This window comes from Vipera berus, assembly GCF_964194415.1.
Source record: "Vipera berus genome assembly, chromosome: Z".
Lineage (NCBI taxonomy): Eukaryota > Metazoa > Chordata > Lepidosauria > Squamata > Viperidae > Vipera > Vipera berus.
The window spans coordinates 121,284,830-121,307,120 of NC_138205.1; the positions used below are offsets into that span (position 1 = coordinate 121,284,830).

General features: G+C 37.6%; 1 protein-coding gene across 1 annotated transcript in view; it reads left to right on the plus strand.

The window, feature by feature from the left end:
- The window catches only part of LOC308679045 (receptor-type tyrosine-protein phosphatase N2-like), a gene marked incomplete at its 3' end in the record, with an annotated part of 84,115 nt that overhangs the window by 16,658 nt on the left and 45,166 nt on the right, over window positions 1-22,291 (plus strand). The window contains exons 2-5 of the mRNA XM_081346280.1: window positions 7,139-7,589; window positions 14,208-14,450; window positions 18,685-18,725; window positions 20,278-20,666. Of these exons, the coding sequence (XP_081202406.1) occupies window positions 7,163-7,589; window positions 14,208-14,450; window positions 18,685-18,725; window positions 20,278-20,666 (1,100 nt within the window). The 5' untranslated portion in view covers window positions 7,139-7,162. The remainder of the gene's footprint in view (window positions 1-7,138; window positions 7,590-14,207; window positions 14,451-18,684; window positions 18,726-20,277; window positions 20,667-22,291) is intronic.

Consider the following 22,291-nt stretch of genomic DNA (forward strand, 5'->3'; position numbering starts at 1 on the left):
AAGTAAAAGAGAATAGAAAATCATTTAAATGATTTTATGCATGTAATTCAAAAAAACCTAACATTTTCTAGTATAGCCGAGGAAATGGAATACATGCCATGAACTCCAGTTGATACCTTTCTGTAATATAACAGCATTTGGGGAGGGTGTAAAATAAAGATTTATGTAATATGAAGAATCTTATGATTAGGTCATATATATTCTGAATAGTTTTTGATAACGAAATGTACTAATTGTGAATCAGATCAACAAGGTATTAAAACATCAAAACTATACGTGTTTGTTAAAATACTTCGCTGTGGCATCATCAAGTTCTGTCCTCTTCATTCTTATCGGTCTTTGGGAAATATTACATGCCAGTTTCCCACAAACTGGTTCTGGATCATACATTTGGGACTTAAACTTCCTTTAATCCCCTTAAATTTTCATTCAGCACCACTGTTGACAGTGTTTTAGAGCAGGGCTCCCCAAATCCTGGGCTGCAGCCCACAACTGGGCTGTGGCCTATTTGGAACCGGTCCTCATGACTGCATACCTAGGCCAGCCCACCTCTTGAGCAAGCTGGTTCCCCTCTCCCACCTGCTGGGATGCCAAGCCATTAGGGTTGGGGACTATTCTGTACCAGCCTGCTACCGGCCCTGCAGAAAAGGCAGGGACAACCCCTTTACAAACGGCAAGAGGCTGGAATTAAGCCTGCCAAATTTATTAACAGAAAGCAGAGCAAAACAAAACACCAACCATGAAACAGGAGCTATGAAACAGGAACTAATCAAGCGGTTGCCTTCAGCAAACCAGCCCTCCCACACATTCCCCTTTTATACAGTTCAGGGCGTGGCTTCTCTCTGCCTCCTTCTGAGGTGCCCCATTGCCTTCCTCTGTTTACTGCTGATTGACTGCCTCCTGCGTCGGGCGTCCTTGAACAGGGCCAGCTGTGGGTCATCTTCATCCACGCTGTCAGGCTCACACAGCTGGGTCTCCGTCGTGACCAGGTGGGAGGGGCCTGGCTGAGGGCTCTCATCAGCAAGATTTTCAACCCCCTCAGCAAGCTCTTCAACACCCCCCTCCTCCTCCTCTGAGTCGTCCGACCCAACTGCCGAACCCACAGGCTGACCCTGAATCACAACAGGGACCGCTACTTTAGAAAAAGCGAACATATACTGTATCTTGGCATATTTCCACAGCCCCTCCCATCAGAATGCTCAGTAGCAACCCATTCCCATAACTACAAAAGGGAATTCGAAGTATTATTCTTAATCTTCTCAAAAATAGGTTCTAAAAGTATTAAAGGCTGAAGGCATGAGAGCGTTTAACTATCTATGGGGGGGGGGGTTCCCCAAAGTTTTGAAGTAGTGATTGCTCTTCTAATTTATCACTATTAAATTATTTATAAAATTTTGGTGGAAGGCGATTTTACTGATGAATAAACTAACAAAAAAGACAAAAATAGAATCTCTTCACTCTCTAAGGCTCAAATTCTTCACTCTGATAAACACTAACATTTTAAAAATTTATTGGACTAATCGCCCTCCTATGATTGCCTGCAATCAGGCAGGATTTCAATCAGTTCTGCTGCTTCATGATCCAAACCCTCATTTTTATATTATGCAATACTTAGGTCCAGTTGTGCAATTTTAACTTTGGAGACTTTATTTCATTTTTATATTTTATTTTAGACACATGGCTGTTTTCTTGCAGGGGGTTGGACTAGATGACCTCCAAGGTCCCTTCCAACTTTATATTGTTATTATTATTATTATAAACAAGAAATGTCTTGTTTCTTGAGGCCAAGAACTCATAGTTTTCTGGTTTCTAAGCCAGCAACTTAACCTTTACACCAAACTAGTTCTCAAATTGGCATGATATCCATTAAGCTTTTATATAGTATATTGAAAGTTTCATATATTGATATAATATTTGTTCTAATATTTAAGAAAGAAAAATTCTTACAAGCTGCTAAACTTTGCCAGTATGAAATATGCAAAGGCAAAATTATGCAGAATAAGAAGTCAAGATTTAATCTCATTGGATATTTCTTTGATGAAAACCAATTAATTTTACTCTCTTTGACAAGCCCTTCTCAAAAGGTGGAGCTAAGTTGGGCACTTTCTAACTGTCAACTACAGAATCCAAACAAAATTTCATTAGTTGTGGACATTACTAGTCTCAAAAATTATTTTCTCATTTAAAATGAATACTCAATATCTCTTTCCAAATGCAATTTTAAATCCCTAATTAGGGTAAAGATAATTAAATTACTTCTAGTAGTTACTTTTTCATGTAGTGCATCATCATTTTTGTTGATGACATCTGAGAAACTTTTTTTTATCCTTTTTCAAAAAAATGGATGGTTTCTCACATAAGCCTGTAGCACATTTTTTAAAAATAGTAACATGATAACATCAGTATTTTGTTTGTCGAATTCTTCAAGGCAACATTATTTAAACAGACAAACTTAAATAATAAATAATAAATAATAATAATAATAATAATAATAATAATAATAATAATAATAATAATAATAATAATAATAATAATAATAATAATAATAATAATAATAATAATTCTTCATTGTTTTAATATTCATCTATAATGGTATATGGGAAAATCCTAGGGCAAGGGTAGGCAACCTTGGCTCTTTTATGACTGGTGGACTTCAATGCCCAGAATTCCTGAGCCAGCCATGCTGAGGGAAAAGGGAGAGGTTTCCAAGCTGAGCCATGCTGGCTCAGGAATTCTGGGATTTGAAGTCCATGAGTCATAAAAGAGCCAAGGTTGCCTACCCCTGGCCTAGAGAAATAGGGTGAAGAGATGCTGCTTATGGAATGGTCAACTAAGAGAGTACATAATCATGACTGGAGAATGGGTGGAGCAAGAGGCTTAGAAGGGATCCTCCCTGATTTCTCAGATTGTAAAGGCAATGGCAGGAGGTTTGTACTTCCAAGATTTTGTCACTGTAACTTTGCAATAAAGTAGATTTAGCCTGTCTGGTCTACCTGGTAAGGCTGACACCATCATCTTATGAATCAGAAATCACTTTTTGAGCCTTTAATGTATAGTATCACAGTATCTGGTGATGATAGGTGGCAAACTAAGTTTCTTCATAAAAAGTCTACAGAAAACAGTAAAAAATGACATTCAGTTGACTTGTTTATCTTTCATGTCAGGTAAAGTTTGCTTATGATTTTAACTAGTGACATTTTAAATGGTAGTGAATTTTCTTGAGTTCCTTATGTACTCTCTAGATAATTAAATTAATTCTAGTAGTTACTTTTTCATGTAGTGCACCATCATTTTTGTTGATGACATCTGAGAAGCTATTTTAGCCACTTAAATGTGAATACTCTAATATTCACCAGTTAGAAAGGAATGAAATAATGTGCACCTCATTGACATTTTCTTTCTGATGGGTCACTTGCTTATCTAAAGTTAGTGGGTGGTATGTCATAGTCAATCTGACTTTATATTTCAAGATAATGGTCTGTTCTTTTTGTTCATGTGGAATATTATCTAGGTCATTTACATCATTCATGGTGGGTCAACAAAAGTATATTTTGGAATATATGAAAAAATAAAGTTTATCCTCATTCAAGTGATAGTTCAACTTAACAAGTAGTTTAGAAATATTAGTAGGAAAACCTGAGTAAATATTAACTCCATCTGCTCAAAGCATATTCAATCATTTCTTCCATCGTGGAATTGAAAGGGACATTCAGCAATTGCTATATTGTAAACCATCAAAACATATCATGGATTTAGAATAGAAAAGTGGGTTGCTTCCAAACTAAGATAATTACAGTTATTTCCTATTAGAACAAATTATTGGATTAGGTTAAGTCACAACAACATTTTGCATGATTCACATTGCCATACAACAAATGCAGTTAAATTAATTGCAGCATACTTTTTAATAAGAAACTATGATGTAGCTTTAATATTATTTTAAGATTAAATCATCTTTTGACAAACATGATTTATTCTTTTTCTGCAGTTATCATTTAGGTTTATGTACACCAGGTTATCTGGCAGTATTTTAATACAGTATTATTTTTCATACGTTTCTCATATGGGGCTGCCCCTGAAGACCACTCGGAGGCTTCAGCTGGTGCAGAATGCAGCCGCGCGAGTTGTGATGGGAGTCTCCCGATACTCCCATGTAACACCTCTTTTCTGCGAGCTGCATTGGCTTCCAGTTGCCCTCCAGGTGAGATTCAAGGTGCTGGTGATGACCTATAAACCCCTAAATGGCATGGGCCCGGATTACCTAAGGGAGCACCTGCTGCCAGCGTCAATTTCCCATCGTCCTGTGCACTCCCACAGGGAGGGCCTCCTCAGGGTACCGCCGGTCAAGGATTGCCGATGGGCGATCCACAGGGGGAGGGCATTCTCTGTGGGTGCGGCTGCCCTATGGAATCAACTGCCAATGGAACTCCAGACTGCCCCCAACCTTCGTTCATTTCGCCGGGACCTAAAAACCTGGCTCTTTGAGCTATCTCGTCTGGACTGAGGGGCTTAATGTTTTTAAATTGTGATTTTAATTTTTGCGGCTAGACTTAATTTTATTTTATTTTAATTTTATATTGTATTGTTTTTAAATTTTGCCTTGTAAACCGCCCTGAGTCCTTTGGGAGTAGGGCAGTATATAAACCGAAATAATAATAATAATAATAATAATAATAATAATAATAATAATAATAATAATAATAATAATAATAATAATAATAATATACCAATATATAATTACTTATGTGTAATAGTCACAAGCAACTATAAGCATCTGAACATGATGATCTTGTTCAGAAAAGATCAAAGGTTTGATGCCCTTATTAATATAATTTTGGACCAAATATAACTTTTTCAGTATTGTTCTATGTATCTCCCATTCCACAAAAGTGGGAAGTTGGCCAGAATATTGTAGGAGAAGGACTAGTAAAACCAGGGAGAGGATTAAAGTGAGGGATCAGCCTAGAATCCCTATGTTGCAACAAAGAACACTGGTTGAGGAGTTCTGGGAATTGAAGTCCACAAGTCATAAAAGAGCCAAGTTTGAAGACTCCTGGTCAAGGTTGTCCCACTTTGTATTGTTGGTATATCATTGAACTTAATTTCCACTGTTTTGCAATGAAAAAACAAAATAGTGAATTTTCCCTACAACAATGACAAGGAGTACTGAATAATACTAAGCTTCTGTCCAGGCAATATTTTGCAAATGATTGTTTTAAATTTAATACTGCAACTGCAGGTTACATATGTGCATACATATTTTCAACCTCTGTGACTTTGGACTGATTGCCAGAAGTGAGGATATTTTCCAGCTAGGCTTTACTATTGTTTATATCATATTTTTAATTAGGATTTTTTGAATAGCGTTTCAGGCTGGTGGATTGTGACCTGGCAAGCTGTTCTCTTGATACCAGCTTAGCATGCGATTGACACTTCCACTCAATTTGTATATGACTGCTTGAGGTTTCTGTCTTGTTCTTGTCAACAGACTCGTTTGCTGAAAGAATGTCATGGATTTTTCTTTTTTTAAACTCTTGTATTTTAGAATGTTGAGACTTTTCTCTCTGTGTTTAAAATCCATACTCAGTGATCCAGACTGTATATTTTGCAAACATAAAGACCTCCAAGATCTCTTCCAACCCTTTTATTCTATGTTTTGTATTCAATAAGGTTTTGTGTAATAGGAACAGAGTACTCTGCCTTAGCTGATTGCTTAGGTTTGGTTGTCTTGTCATATGGAAAAGTGGAACCATGATGGGAAAAGTGATATTGAAAGAACCCCAATCTTTCTGAAAAGGATCTTCTGATCACAGAGAAGCGTCTGTGAAACAGCCCATTTGCCTTTCCTTTCATTGCATTCCAAAATAATAATAATCTCTTCCTCTTCAGGAATAATTGGGGAATATTCAGAATTGGGTAATGATGTCCTATTGTGCATCTGCGTTTCTGCAAATAAACTTCAAAAATGCAATTTCTATATGTTCATCTTCAAGCCAGTATTAATTTAGTTTCAACCCACATTATTTCTTCTGTATTGTATACCATTCTGGATGTGAATTATATTGCTGAAATAATGTTCAAAGATACATTAGAAAACAACTAAAATGTTTTGAATTTAAGTTATTTAGATTTGGATTGATTGATTGCATAATGTAATGTTATGTGGGAATGACCTTGGAAGACACTGGGAGACACTGGGAGGATATGGTGGCTAGTCAACAATCCGACAAGGGGCTGGGAGTCTGCAACTGCCTAAGGGCAGAGAAAGAAACTCAGAAAGGATCCTTCTTAACTTATCAGAATGTAAAAAGAAATGGTGAAAGATTTGTACTTTCAGACTGAAAGATTCTGTTAATGTAGCCTTACATTAAAGCAGAATTAGCTCATTTGGTCTGTTTCCTGCCTGCTTTGCCTGGGAAGGCTGACATGTGCCATCAAATTATTGCTAATCCTTACGACCACATGGATTTTTCTTCATATTGTTTAAATTTTACCATTACCTTAATAATAATTCATAGGAATTTTTTTCTGGATTTCTGGTTATTTTTCATAACTTTTAACTTTAGGACCATACAGATTGCCAGGGCTTTTTTCCTCATAGAACGCTCAGAAAGGAGTTCCGGCACCTTTTTTGGATGGAACCTTGTAGGGTAGGCAAGGCTGGTTGTATGACATGTGTGAGTTCCAGCACCTTTTTCTTTTACAAAAAAAGCACTGCAGATTGCTGATATATTCTTTCCATTTCTTTAGTATATTTCTGCTTCATTTTCATAGATTTGGAATTTTCTTTGCATTTTAAAATGAAAGAACATGCTCAGCAACCAGAAAGATGGAACAGTTAAGATATTAGTTTCAATGGCTTCATAAATCCCTCTTTAAATATAGGAAAACTAGATTGGTAAAGTATCCCTATGTCCTAGTGCAAAATAAGCAAACCATAAGGCATGTTTTTATATTATATATAAAGGTTGAAAAGAGTCAGTTGATAAATATAACATAGATTATCTTCTCTCTGCCCAAAACAAAAAAATCAGCTATATGCATTCCTACAAAGTTGAATTTTATAGTCATCATGTTGCTTGATTATAATAGATTAACCTAAGAATAATTCTAATGCAATTTACCTTTTTTCTGTTAGGTTGGCAATATTCCATCAAGGACCATGATCAACTATATGATGCAGAATTCTAAAGAAAAAACACCTGCTATGACCTATACAGTACCTGTTCATTCAAAGTATATTGAAAACATTCCTGCAAGGACCTTCAGCAAATCACAGATGGATACATTTCAACTAAAACCTGAAGAACAATTAGACAGGAACGATCTATTGATGACACTTAATGCATATATCACTCAGAAATTATCAGCCAAAAACCTTGATGGACATTCATCTGTTAGCAGGACTAAAGAAACTTCTCCTTATGGCAATAGGGCTAAACCTCTTCACGATCAGTTTGATGGAATAATATCCAAAGAAAAGCTAGGAAGTTTTGAGGTGAAACCACAGTTTCTACAGAGGCCAGTATCTGGATTGGTTCCTGGATCTACAAAAAATGATTTGAAGCTTTCTCTAAGTCCAATAGATGGTAAGGGATTCAAATACATTATATGTATATGCTTGTTCATCTTATTTTTGTTTTTGTTTCCTTTTAATTCAGTGATTTTCAAGCGGTGTTTAGGGAACCCTGGGGTTCTTTTGTTGTTGTTAGTTGTGAAGTCATGTCGGACCGATCGCAACCCCATGGACAATGTTCCTCCAGGCCTTCCTGTCCTCTACCATCTTCTGGAGTCCATTTAGGCTCATACCTATTGCTTCAGTGACTCCATCCAGCCACCTCATTCTCTGTCGTCCCCTTCTTCTCTTGCCCTCAACCTTTCCCAGCATTAGGCTCTTCTCCTGTAAGTCCTTCCTTCTTATTAGGTGGCCAAAGTATTTGAGTTTCAACTTCAGGATCTGGCCTTCTAAAGAGCAGTCAGGGTTGATCTCCTGTAGGACTGACTGGTTTGATCGCCTTGCAGTCCAAGGGACTCGCAGGAGTCTTCTCCAGCACTATAGTTCAAAGGCCTCAATTCTTTGGTGCTCAGCCTTTCTTATGGTCCAACTTTCACAGCCATACATTGCAACTGGGAAGAACATAGTCTTTACTATACGCACTTTTGTTGGCAGGGTGATGTCTCTGCTTTTTAGTGTGCTGTCTAGATTTGCCATGGCTTTCCTCCCCAGGAGCAAGCATCTTTTAATTTCTTGGCTGCAGTCCCCATCTGCGGTGATCTTGGAGCCCATGAAAATAAAATCTGTCAATACTTCCATTTGTTCCCCATCTATTTGCCAGGAATTGAGAGGGCCGGATGCCATGGTCTTGGTTTTCTTAATATTTAGTTTCAACCCAACTTTTGCACTCTCCTTCTTCACTCTCAACAAGAGGTTCTTTAGTTCCTCTTCACTTTCTGCCATTAGAGTGGTATCTGTATATCTTAGGCTGTTGATATTTCTTCCGGCAATCTTAATTCCAATTTTTGATACATCTTGCCCAGCCTTGCCAGACTCCTTTCCTAATTTTGAACCAATCAGTGGTTCCATGTCCAGTTCTCACTGTTGCTTCTTGACCCGCCTATAGGTTTCTCAAGAGACAAGTAAGATGGTCTGGTACTCCCATTTCTTTAAGAACTTGCCACAATTTGTTGTGATCTACCCAATCAAAGGCTTTAGTCAATGAAGCAGAAGTAGATTTTTTCTGGAACTCCCTAGCTTTCTCCATGATCCAGAGTATGTTAGCAATTTGATCTCTAGTTCCTCTGCCTCTTCGAAATCCTGCCTGTATTTCTGGTAATCCTCGATCAGAACTGATTTAAATTGAAAAGTTGCTTAGATGGAAATGTAATAATGATAGACAAGCACCTCAGAGGTTCATGAGTGAGCTTGTTGAGAGGGGCAGTATACATTTCAGGGTGGATCAATAGTCTAATGCAGGGCTTTTCAACCTTTTCACCCATTGTACCACTTTTAGTATATGGCAACATTTGAGTACCACCAGTTGCCTAGCAAGATGTCAAAAACTTGATGACCCAAAAAAAAGGAAAAAAGTGATGAAATACAGGTAGTCCTCGACTTACAACAGTTCACTTAGTGACTGTTTGAAATTACAATGGCACGGAAAAAAGTGCCCCCCAAGCCACAGCCAAGCAAGACACCTGCCTGCCTGCCCGGCGGTGCTCTTCCTCCTGTCCAAGGTTTTCATTGTTGTGAGCATTTCTGTTGAGGATTGGCACTGGGGGTGGGGTGGGGTGGGGGGGTGTTTGGTTTTTATTCCCCTCATCTGCTGGGTGGTTTCAGCAGGTTTTGGTCTCTTCACATGACCCTGGGACACTGTGACCGTCATAAATATGAATCAGTTGCCAAGCATCTAAATATAAATCTCAAGACCCTGTAGATGCTGCAACATTCCAGCTGATTGGCACTTCTTCTAGGCTTAGAACCACCAGGATCAGTGCCAAGCTCCAGCTGGAGCCTGGCACTGATCCTGGCGCTTCCGCTGAGCCCTGACAGCCCTGCGGCTCTAGCCATCTCTCGCTCAGGCTTGTGCGGTGCTGCCACTGGTTCGCCTCATTCCCCTCCCACGCTACCACTTTTCTAGGATGGTCGCGTACCATCTGCCAGGTGCCAATGTACCACAGCTGGTACCTGTACCACTGGTTGAAAAGCCCTGGTCTAATGTGTTACAGAGAGACTGAACAAGATTTAAGCTAAAGCTTATTCCATGGAATGAGATAACAACAGATAAGGATCGTGACAATTACTGTAATTTCTCAGTCCCCTTCAGAATTGCAGTTTCTTCAGTTAAGAACTGCAATGTAAAGTCCTAAATGGCCAGTTTGAAATTACCATTCAGGTTTGATATTCATATACCATTCTTTTTTGTCATATCTCTTCAAGTACAATGTATTGTAATGGAATGTGCTCAAATGCTCTACTTTGAATTATGGCAAGCAAGGAATCAGGGAAATCCTGGTCCATCCTTCTTGTAGAACTTCTTAGAATCATGGATTGATGCTTCAATAATATGCATGGACACAGTTTATTTTCTTCAAATTGACATAACTTGCTGGTGACACATTAATTCCTTAGTAGAAGCTTGGAGTATCACATAGACATGTTTTGATGTTTTTTTTTCTTTACGCACTCCTTTGCATTGTATGCTTTCATTTTCTTTTGCTGTGAAAGCACAAAATCAATTGAAGTGTTCTCTTTAATGAGAAGAAAGCCTAGTGAGGACATTCCTAAAATGACAGCATTCATGGTGAGGCACCTGTCTGATAATAGCTTTCAAAAGCAAAATGGAATGTAAATGCAAGTGCAGGTGACACCACACACTTCTGGAATAGGTCTACCATTAAAGCAAACTATGCCCATGCTGGTTTCATTATCATATGCAGTCCTTTTTCACCTTTCTTAGCAGGAGTCTACATAGAGCTGGATACTTAACACTTCCAGAGAATGATGTGCTGCAAAATGTATTGGATTTTGCATGACTTCCGTAGGCATAATTGAACCTGATAAAACTTTTGTGATGTCTAGATACAGTGCTGTGAATGCATTTAAAAAACAAAAACCCTTTAATTCTTTTGTTTTGTAAGTTTGGACTTTCATTGCTGCAAATGAGGAGATGTAAACATTATCCTTTCCTTCATTCAATTATATATTCATTTTTAAGATGATTCACATACCAAATATATCCAGCTCTTTTGGCCAGCTTTTTTAAAGTTTAAATATTTGTAATGTATGGAGTATTTTTCAGAACCATTGCTATTTGTGCCATAAATCTGCAGTATTTTTTTGACATGGGAGAAAGACTTTTTCATAATAGCAGGAATACATCGTTTGGGGGAGGGGGCTAGGTTTTACATACAGATATCAGTTACTTTTAATAAGAAGTTTTATCTCTGGCAAATGTTCCTTTAATGGGCTGCATCCTAGTGAGTGCTCAGATTGAGAGACAGCACACTATAGACAAATATTTTTTCCCCCTCTCTGGCTTTACTTATTCAATTACAAAGATCTGCTGTTTAGTGGACTCTGGAGTTGGATCGTTGGACATTCATTTTCTATTTCATCTCTTTTCCCTTACTTTTATTTTTCTTGAGTTTTCAACTTTGCTTTGCTATTTAGATGATAAGATTTTGGGGAATGAAATGCCTAGGTTCTTTTACACAACCCAGAGTTTTACAGACAGATAGTTGTGATATAAATGGAACTAATGTTGCAAACAAACAAAATCTATAAAGAATTACTAAAATTTATTTTAATAAGCCTATGTTGACATATAAATGTTTGAGGTAGCATTGTGAGCTTTTCCTAATTGATCCTATTTCACAACAAGTTACTAGTTTCAGAGCACTTATTCAGAATCCTTATTTTTGAGTTTATTGTATCCAGAATAAGGGATGTTATGCTGGCTTCTTATGCTGGCTGAGTTTTATGTAGTGGGCTTAAAAAACTGCTATGAGAGCTCTGCTTTAGGAATAGATTTGTGTGTGTCCTTTACTATTTTTGTAAATAACTCATGGTGCCGAATATACCTAATACTCCTTCCTTGAACTATTTTGCCCACAACGACCTTGTGTGATGAGTTGAGCTGAGAGATTGACTGGTCCAAGATCACCCAGCTAACGTTTATACCTAAGGAAGACTAGAACTCACGGTCACTAAGTTTCTACCTTGATCCCTTAACTACTAACCAAACTGGAATAACTACTATATGTCTAAAGGATTAATGCAGATGGGGACTATAGCCAAGAAATTAAAAGACGCTTGCTCCTGGGGAGGAAAGCCATGACAAATCTAGACAGCACACTAAAAAGCAGAGACATCACCCTGTCAACAAAAGTGCGTATAGTCAAGGCTATGGTCTTCCCAGTTGCAATGTATGGCAGTGAAAGCTGGACCATAAGAAAGGCTGAGCGCCAAAGAATTGAGGCCTTTGAACTCTGGTGCTGGAGAAGACTCCTGCGAGTCCCTTGGACTGCAAGGTGATCATAGCGGTCAGTCCTAGAGGAGATCAACCCTGACTGCTTTTTAGAAGGCCAGATACTGAAGCTAAAACTCAAATACTTTGGCCACCTCATGAGAAGGAAGGACTCACTGGAGAAGAGCCTAATGCTGGGAAAGATTGAGGGAAAGAGAAGAAGGGGATGACAGAGAATGAGGTGGCTGGATGGAGTCACTGAAGCAGTAGGCGTGAGCTTAAATGGACTCCAGAAGATGGTAGAGGATAGGAAGGCCTGGAGGAACGTTGTCCATAGGGTCACAATGGGTTGGACATGACTTTGCAGCTAATAACAACAAAGGATTAATACCAAATTGTTTAATTATATCAACATTGTCTATGATAATCTTACTAGGTAGGATTTTAGTATTTAAACTTAGAAACAATCTGAACTAGGTTTAGAACTTGACTTCCTGATTCAGAGTCTTTTCTTGAATGTGAGAAAGTGGATTTAAAATCATATGTCTAGGATGTGGAAGCCCAAGTGGAGGAAAAAGAGGGAGAAAGGGAACCTGAATAAAAATTGCACAATATTCAGGGATATATTTATTTTCAAAATGGCTGTGGCAGCATCACACATGCATAGTTAACTTAACCCATGATGGGGATTCATATAATACATAGAGTTACAAATTAATCACATATGCTACATTTGCACACCATGTAAAATTAGTTTGGTTAGTTAGTCCTTTAGTACATTGTGTGAACATCAACTAAATATCTTCCTCCTTCTCATTATGATATAGATGCAAATGATATAGATGCAAATTAATTCTTAATAGCACAAACACATTTTTATATTTAAATATACATCAATATTAATATTTCTTTCATCTTGATTATAAATTCAAGTCCAAATAAGTTTTCTAATACATGGCGCATATATTCTCATATAATATATAGGAATGAATGCCTTATTTGGCCAAGTGTGATTAGACACTCAAGGAATTTGACTGCAGTACAGATGAATCTCAGTGTACCTCCTCATCCTCCTCCTCCTCCTCCTCCTCCTCCTCCTCCTCCTCCTCCTCCTCCTCCTCCTCCTCCTCCTCCTCCTCCTCCTTCTCTTGGAAGCCAAACCGAGAAAGTTCAAGAGCTGGCTGCTACAAAATTATCCCATTTTTTCATTGCTTTCAGGCATAGATTAAAATACTGAAAGTTCCTGGGCTTCACTCAGAAGCAATGGTGCTGATTATAGATAGCTGAAAAAAATGCTTACTAAAGAGCAATAATTTATTGACTTAAATTGTTAATATTTTAACTTTCAAGAATGTAATAAGGATATATATTCCATTGCTGGTATACCTATTATTGTTGTTCTTATTTTCAAGTTCTAATACATTGCTCTTGATAAGCATTTATTATATATTACCTGGATTCTAGCAGTCCAAGATCACTCATTTGGTTTTGTGCAGGAGGAAGGAGTAGTACTCAGTCTCCCAGCTTAAGGCCTATTGCTTTAACTGTTACATCAAATCATAGTTGGGATTTAGTACAGGGCAAGTGTTGATGTAGAACAGAGTTCACCAACCTTTGTGGCTTTGCAGACTGGCAGGGGGAAGAGGGGATGGTTCTGGGTGAGCAGCAGGCACATGTACCTGCTTCTTGTGCAAATGGAGTATGCACTTGCCCACTGCTCACACAAGTGGGGATGCACACGTGCATTTGCCTACCACTTCTGCTGCTCAGTTCCTAACGGCACATGGCCCAGTAGTGGGCCGTGGTGCAGGGGTTGGGGACTCCCGATGTAGAGTGAAGTAAATGTCTATTTATGGGATAATTGTTGGATGCAATCATTTTATTGTATTCAGGAATATTAGTTTACTGGTTTGGGTATGAGTATATTTCACTATCAGTTCATGTCAAATCAATTGTTTCAGTAGGGATTGTTTGCAATTATAAAATTACTTATATAAGAAAATAATTTTAAAAATTAATTCAGTTGAATCAATTCAGTAAACATATTAAGAAAAAAAAATATTCCTGAGGTTATATTTATGAATACCTATTAGCCATGAATAATACAACAAGGACTTGTAGATAATTAAATATTTCCTATTGAAGACTGCAGCCAAAGCAGCGATGCTTTGTTTCTCTTTTTCTTATACATAATATTAAACTTTTCACAAGTAATCAAGCTTCCCTCCCCTTTTGCTTAAGAAATATTTATTCAAGACGTTTTGAGAGACCTGAGGAAACATCATGTGGATGTAGATAAATTGAGCCCATCGGAGCTGGACAAGATGGCCGATATCATTGCTGAAGCTGTTCAAATTGTTGATACAAATGAAAAAAAGAGCAACGCCACTGGGAAGATTGAAGGAGAGAGAACTGCAACAGGAGTGGATGGAGAAGGAGAATATGATTATGAAATGGGAGGGAATGAAGATTTTCATGTCCAAGGTATTATATTCAGTACAGCAGTTTCCTTTATTTTAATTTTTTACATAATCAGATTAAAATACCTTGCAAAGTATTACTAAGAGAAAGAAAAAAAAACTTAGCTTTTCTCTTGCTTTCCTTTACCCTTGTTGTGATTATGATGTGTTCAAGGACGGGGCTGGTAATTATCACTCAGTTGTAATTTGATCCAGATGATAAGTGAGTACAAATGGCGCTGTGGCACTATTCATTTGTAGACATTTGTATTAGAGAGCTAGGATTAGGGTAATGTGAGGATTTGGGATAGTGTCTTTCAGAGGAAAACTTTTTGAACAAAGAAAAGTGGTTTTCCTATTACCCACTAATTTGTAAGGAACATTTGTAGTGGAAATTCAGGGGGTGAGTGGAAAAAGAGTGTAAGTTAGGATTGCTTAAAGCCTTTAGATATAGATGCACCCCTTAAAACTGATGTTGTATTTAAAATTAGTGATCATTCTTTATCGCTTTACTGATAGTGACTAACTTGAATTTTATATAAAGGTAAGGTAAAGGTAAAGGTTCCCCCGCACATGTGTGCTAGTCGTTTCCGACTCTAGGGGCCGGTGCTCATCTCCGTTTCAAAGCCGAAGAGCCAGCGCTTGTCCGAGGACATCTCCATGGTCATGTGGCCGGCATGACTAGACGCCAAAGGCGCACGGAACGCTGTTACCTTCCCACCGTAGTGGTCCCTATTTTTCTACTTGCATTTTTACGTGCTTTCGAACTGCTAGGTTGGCAGAAGCTGGGACGAGTAACAGGCGCTCACTCTGTTACGCAGCACTCAGGATTTGACCTGCCAAACTGCCGACCTTCTGATTGACAAGCTCAGCATCCTAACCCACTGAGCCACCGCGTCCCTAACTTGAGTTTTATATATTTAACTCTAATATAAATGTGATTAGCTAGCTATTGCATATTATTTATTTATGTATTTATTAATTTTTAAGCCGGCTATCTCCCCTATAAGGTGTCTCTGAGCAGCTTACATGTTATAAAACAGGTAGAAAAATAATTGAAGTATTAAAACATTAAAGCAAGATAGATTGAGATTTTAAAAACTATACTGAAACCAGAACCAAGAGACGAAAGGGTGAGGATGAGGTCTTCGTAACCCATCAAACACCTCCAGCAGTGAGTGCCCTCCTCCAGGCCCCAGGCTAACCAGCAAAGCCAAGTTTTAATACCAGAAGGCCAAAAGGTTTGGAGCAGTTCTCACCTCTGGTGACAGAGTGATATATCCCCCCAATATATAGGATAGATGTGGTCTGAGTGGTACAAAAAGGAAGTCCTTTGAAATCAATAGGACTTAAATAGTCATGATTAACTTTACCACCATTGATTGCAAGTGTGTGTGTCGGTTTTACTAAGCACTAAATATTTCAAATGATACATCTGTTAAACACAAAAAGGCAAATCTTTTTGAGAATAATTTTCAAGTTTATGAACAAATCTTGTTCTATAAGAATGGTGTGTTCTTGAATTCAGGGCCTTCCTATTATGAATTAATATTTATTACCTTAGTCTATGCTGCTTGTTTCTCAAGACTCTGAGCAACTTACAGATAATAAAGCTTTCAGCATTATTGTTCATTGACAGGTGAGCTAGGAATCTAGATAGCATGTGTGTGAATGTATCTTTCTGTCATGGTTGATACTTATATATGAAGCACACATGAAATAATAATAATAATAATAATAATAATAATAATAATAATAATAATAATAATAATAATAATAATAATAATAATACCGGTAATAATAATAATAATAATAATAATAATAATAATAATAATAATAATAATAATAATAATAATGAGAAGAAGAAGAAGAAGAAGAAGAAGAAGAAGAAGAAGAAGAAGAAGAAGAAGAAGAAGAAGAAGAAGAAGAAGAAGAAGAAGAAGTTGGAAGGAACCTTGGAGGTCATCTAGTCCAACCCCCTGCTCAGGCAGGAAACCCTATACCATTTCAGGCAAATGGCTGTCCAGTCTCTTCTTAAAAACTTCCAGTGTTGGAGCATTCACCACTTCTGGAGGCAGGTTGCTCCACTGATTAATTGTTCTAACTGTCAGGAAGTTTCTCCTTAGTTCTAGGTTGCTTCTCTCCTTGACTAGTTTCCATCCATTGCTTCTTGTCCTGCTTTCAGGTGCTTTGGAGAATAGCTTGACTGCCTCTTCTTTGTGGCAGGCCCTGAGATATTGGAACACTGCTATCATGTCACCCCTCACCCTTCTCTTCATTAAACTACACATACCCAATTCCAGCAACCGTTCCCTATATGTTTTAGCCTCCAGTCCCCCAATCATCTTTGTTGCTCTTCTCTGTATCCTTTCTAGAGTCTCGACATCTTTTTTACATTGTGGTGACCAAAACTGGATGCAGTATTCCAGGTGTGAAGGATCTGTCATTAATTTATTCTTAATTCACAGAAATGCATAAACACTTTTTACTATAGTACAGTTTTTTTGTTCCTGTCCTTGTTTGTGCAATAGATTACTCCCCTATATTATTTATTTATTAAATTTATATGCCACCTATCTTGGTTTTTTTTTTATTGAAAAGTTTTAACATACAATTTATCTTTAACAGTCCCCCCTCCCCCTCCCCTCTCCCTCCCTCCCTACCCCTCCCCCCTCCCCCCCCGACTTCCCAGAGCTAAATACAAGGTATAGAAAAAAAACCAATCATAAGCAACCATATACTAGCAACCATAAACTCTAAAATCCATCACTCTCTAGCTTATACAGGATAATACAAATCTTAATAATATCAAATATATATAGAAAAGAAAAAAGAAAGGAAAAAAAGGAAATAAAAAAAGAAAAAACGAAGGAAGACTTATTCAAATGCTACATAAAACTTCTTAACCCTATATTTGTTCTGAATGTACTCAACCCATTTTCTCCATTCCATAATATAACGTTCTTGCGAGTGATCTTTCAAGTAAGCCGAAATCTTTGCCATCTCTGCCAGGTCGGAAACCTTTAAAGTCCATTCTTCTATAGTCGGCAGTTCCTCTTTCTTCCAATACTGGCCTATTAAAAGTCTTGCTGCCGTGATTAAATTCAACATCAACTTAGTGTCCACAACCGTAGCATCTGTAATTATTCCCAGCAAAAAGAGTTGCGGACAAAACTTTATCCTTTGCTTGAAAATCTTCTGCATATTCCACCAAATTTTTATCCAAAAAGCCTTAACCTTTTTACAAGTCCACCATACATGAAAATATGTTGCATCTTCATCACCACACCTCCAACATTTTGGTTGATAGTTCGGATACATACTTGCCAGCTTTTTAGGATCTAAATGCCATCTATAAAACATTTTATAAAAGTTCTCTCTTAGATTTTGAGCTTGTGTAAATTTTACATTCCTCACCCAAATCTTTTCCCACATGTCCATTGTAATAACTTCTTGAATATTTTGGGCCCATTTTATCATACAATCCTTAACAAGTTCTGTTTCTGAGTCAATCTCTATCAATGCAAGATATATCCGTTTAATATGTGCTGGACCCTGATTTCTGATTTGCTTTATCAGATTTTCATCAGTCATTGTAAAACCATTTTTCTGATCTTCTTTCCACCTGGCCCGTAGCTGGGTATATTGAAACCAATTCTGAACAATCTTCTCATCTCATGCCACCTATCTTGTTATCAAGCAACTCTGGGAGGCTTGCGACAGATAAAACCAACAATATAGAACATTAAAATTAACAAAAAATATTTAAGATAGGAACTAGGGTGGATGTGGAGTCTTAATCCAGTAACCAACTCAAGTATTTAATAATGTATTGCTACTATAACTCTGAAATAATTATCTCGAGTAAGTGTGAAATAAAAGACATCAGAAAACCCTTTTCTTGAGAAACACCTAAGTCATAAATCCACTGCGGTTTCTCATTTATTACTGTAAACATTTTTTCTGCGCTAGCAGGACAAGCTATTGATTTTTTTCCAGGCACTGATAAACAGAGGTAAATTCGTCAGCCGTACTATTGAACTAATTAATGTAATGCACTCTTACAGCATGGCTTCAATTGATCTTGCATTAGCAAAGTGTCCAAATGGAGTTGAAGTGACAAACTTGATCTATGTTTTTACTTTTGTCATTTAGCCACAACATCTTAATGTTTACTGTACAGTAATAATGTCACATTGTACAGAAAACCAAAGCAATGTCTGTGTTTTATGTCTCACAATAAATGCTTGTTTCCACAGATAAGGGGGCATGGAACATTGCTGCTGAGGTTAAAAAAGAGGTAGGTTAACAACACAAATTCATACTGTATATATATTTTTTCTTAACATACAGGGGAAATAAGATATTCTAAACGTAATAAAACTAGTTTAATTTTGATAGGACTAGAGCAGACATGTCAAACACAAGGCCCGGGGGCCAGATCTTCATGTGGCCCGCGAAGCCATCCTGGAAACAGTGAGGGAACGGCCCCCACTGCCTTGGCCCTGGCCCAGAAACCCTCCTTCTGCCAGAGACCCTCAGATCTGTCCCATTCCTGCCCAGGCCCCCATAGGCACCCTTCATGCGAACGATGTAGAGCTGGCCACGCCCACCCAGTAGGCCATACGCACTCTATCCACGCCCACCCAGTAGGCCACGCCCACCCTGGCCATACCCACCCGGCCCCCTGAGGGCAACCGCAATGCTGATGCGGCCCTCAATGAAATTGAGTTTGACACCCCTGGACTAGAGTCTTTAGGTCCAGGATAATAAAGCAGGGGGGTTGGACTAGAAGACCTCCAAGGTCCCTTCCAGCTCTATTCTATTCTAAAGCAATGCCAATGAGGATTCATTGTAGTGACTTAATTCTACTGATTTGTCACTACTGCAAGTACTCAACATAACTAAACAATTAAAATATTTAATGTAGGCTGGAAGGTTTCACTTGTGCCGTTAGGAATATATTTGATTCAGTCGTATAAATCTGTTTAGGATTGCAGTGATTTAATCTAAATTCTTCCTATTCAGAATGATTTTCTCCTCTGACCAATGAAAACCCAAATGGAGAGCAGAATATATCAAAATGATTTAGTTCTTAAGTAGAATATTGTCCCTAGAATAATGCTAATTAAAAGTCATCCCAAAATTGCTAGAATATATATTTGCTAGGACTGTGGGAGAATATACAGTTACATAATTTGGATGAAGAACATTATTGGGAACATTCTGTTAGCAATGGAGCTAGCAAGTGTATTCTGCATAGGAAAATAGCTGGTTTTCATAGCAGTTTTCCTGTGCCCAAAATCCATAAAGTATACTTAAGGATATTATTTTCTTCAGCACTGAAAAAATGATACTATATGTTGGTAAGATCTGAAGAAAAGTGATGTATCACAAGAGTTTTCACTGTGGTATATACAGCTAAAACCATTTTGCTTAAAATGTGGTTTTAAGCAAAGGTTTACTGCTATAAATTCTTCCAAGCAATGAATTAATGTTTTAAAATTTGCTAGCAAACAACAGTGAGTGTTTTCATGGAGACCCATAAAAGAGAGATGTTTGGAAACGCATGTCCCAAAATGTGTGGCCTCTTGAAAAATAAATACAGTTAAGTTGAAAAGTGGGAGTTTTTTCTTTGTTCTTTAGTATAGCCTAGGATGTGTTTAAGTTAACATTCAGCTTAGATGAATTCCAGCGTTTTTCATCCTCAAGAAAGACTACCAACATAAAAACTGCCAAAATAATTCTTATAGCATAAGATTTCTGTAAACTCTATACTTTAAAGCTGAACTGAAGAATTAGACACAAGGAACTATAATAAAATAGATGTATTTGTTGTTTGTTTATTATAGGAGGACCATCTAGATTCAAAGGTACCAGATTTCCTGAGTAAAAATATGGTTCCTGAAAATCTGCCAAGGTCATATTTCTCCAAAGAACCCTTTAAAACAGAAATGAAAAAATCAGATGATTTAGACCTCTCTTCTTCATCTGAAGAAGTCAAGGCTGGGATTGAAAATGTGAAGAGCGAAACCTTCTCAAGAGAACTGACTGCTAAAAAAAAAGCAGAGTCTGAACCGAGCTCCAAGGAGCTAAGTGAGCTTCATCACTGGATTAAGAATATGTGGCTTCAAGATGAAAGTGTTTACAAAGCAACTCAAGAAAAGATGGGAGAAGGCCTCAAGTTAGATGCAAAGTCTTCCCAAGTGGAAGAATATGGCTACATCATGACAAGGAAAGAGTAAGTATGGATATTAAAATTTTATTTATGAACTTGCTGTCCGTTGATGATAGAATGATTATTTAGAATTTGATTTAGGTATAATTTGCCTCCTAAAGCATGTTTTCCCAACATAGTTGGATCATATTTGCCTGATCTGGTATCTTTGGGAAGTGTTGGATAGCAATTTCCAGAATTCCGTAACCCCCTTTTGGAAAAAAAAAGTCAGAATACAGTTTTCTTGGTAATGTCTCTCCCCAGTTGCTTTGCTAAAAAAGTAATAGGTTATATATTTCCTATGTAAATGTTTAAAAGAAAGTATTTGTCTGCCTCACACATTGTCCTTTTCTGGTCCAGTGATTTGCAGACAGAAGTATTAATGGCTTCAAAGATATGTGTTTTAAATATTAGACTTCACAGTAGAAAACATGATAAATATTATACATTATTTTTTTCTCCCTAAATTATTATGATCATATTTGAATTAGAACAGTTCTATATCTCTTCCTAAACTCAATAGTTTTTTTAAAGAAAATTTTATGGAGATCAGTGAACTTTGAACTGAATCATTGTCAAAGTTTTTCTTTCCTTTTTTTAAAAAGACTAAATTAAAGCATTTGTGCTCTGACATTTGTACACAGGTCTCACTATTAAAGATAATTTATTCTTTAATATTTCCCTTCCTATTTTTCTGCTTTTGAAGAAACAAATAAAAAGCTATGCTATGGAACTTGGATTTCTTCAAATACATTTTTTCAGTTCTTGCTTCTGTTCTTTATCATACATAGACCATCAAGTTATTGTTACATGAAATTAAATGCATAGGGGCAATTTTGGTGGGAGAATATTAAAGAGTGTGTAGAGAATGTAAGTACTGTATGTGCTGAAATTCTCTAAAGCAAGCAAAGTGTTTTCCCCACTCTAGTTATAATTACAGAACTGAAGTAAGGAAATACATTTAAGTGCACCATTTTTTCTTGACATTTTCACATTTTTAAGTCTACTTTGTTTTTAAAAAAGTCAAAAGGTAAAGGTTTCCCTTATCCAGTTGTGTCCAACTCTAGGCATCAGTGCTCATCTCTGATTCACAAACAGAGAATCAGAATTGTCCAAATATGCTTCCATGGTCATGTGGCCAGCATGACCATATGCTGAAGGCACACAGAACACTGCTACTTTTCCACCAAAGTGGTACCTATTTATCTACTTACATTTACATGCCTTCGAATTTCTAGGTTGGTAAGAGTTGGGCAAGGATGGGAGTGAACCCCATCAAGCAGTACTTGGGTCTCAAACTGCCAATCTTCTGATCAACAAGCCCAGCATCTTAACTGCTTGGTCATTGCGCCTTCTTGTTGTTGTTAGTTGCGAAGTCATGTCTGACCCATCGCAACCTCATGGACAACATTCCTCCAGGCCTTCCTGTCCTCTACCATCTTCTGGAGTCCATTTAGGCTCATGCCTACTGCTTCAGTGACTCTATCCAGCCACCTCATTCTCTGTCATCCCTTTCTTCTCTTGCCCTCAACCTTTCCCAGCATTAGGCTCTTCTCCAGTGAGTCCTTCCTTCTCATTAGGTGGCCAAAGTATTTGAGTTTCAACTTCAGGATCTGGCCTTCTAAAGAGCAGTCAGGGTTGATCTCCTG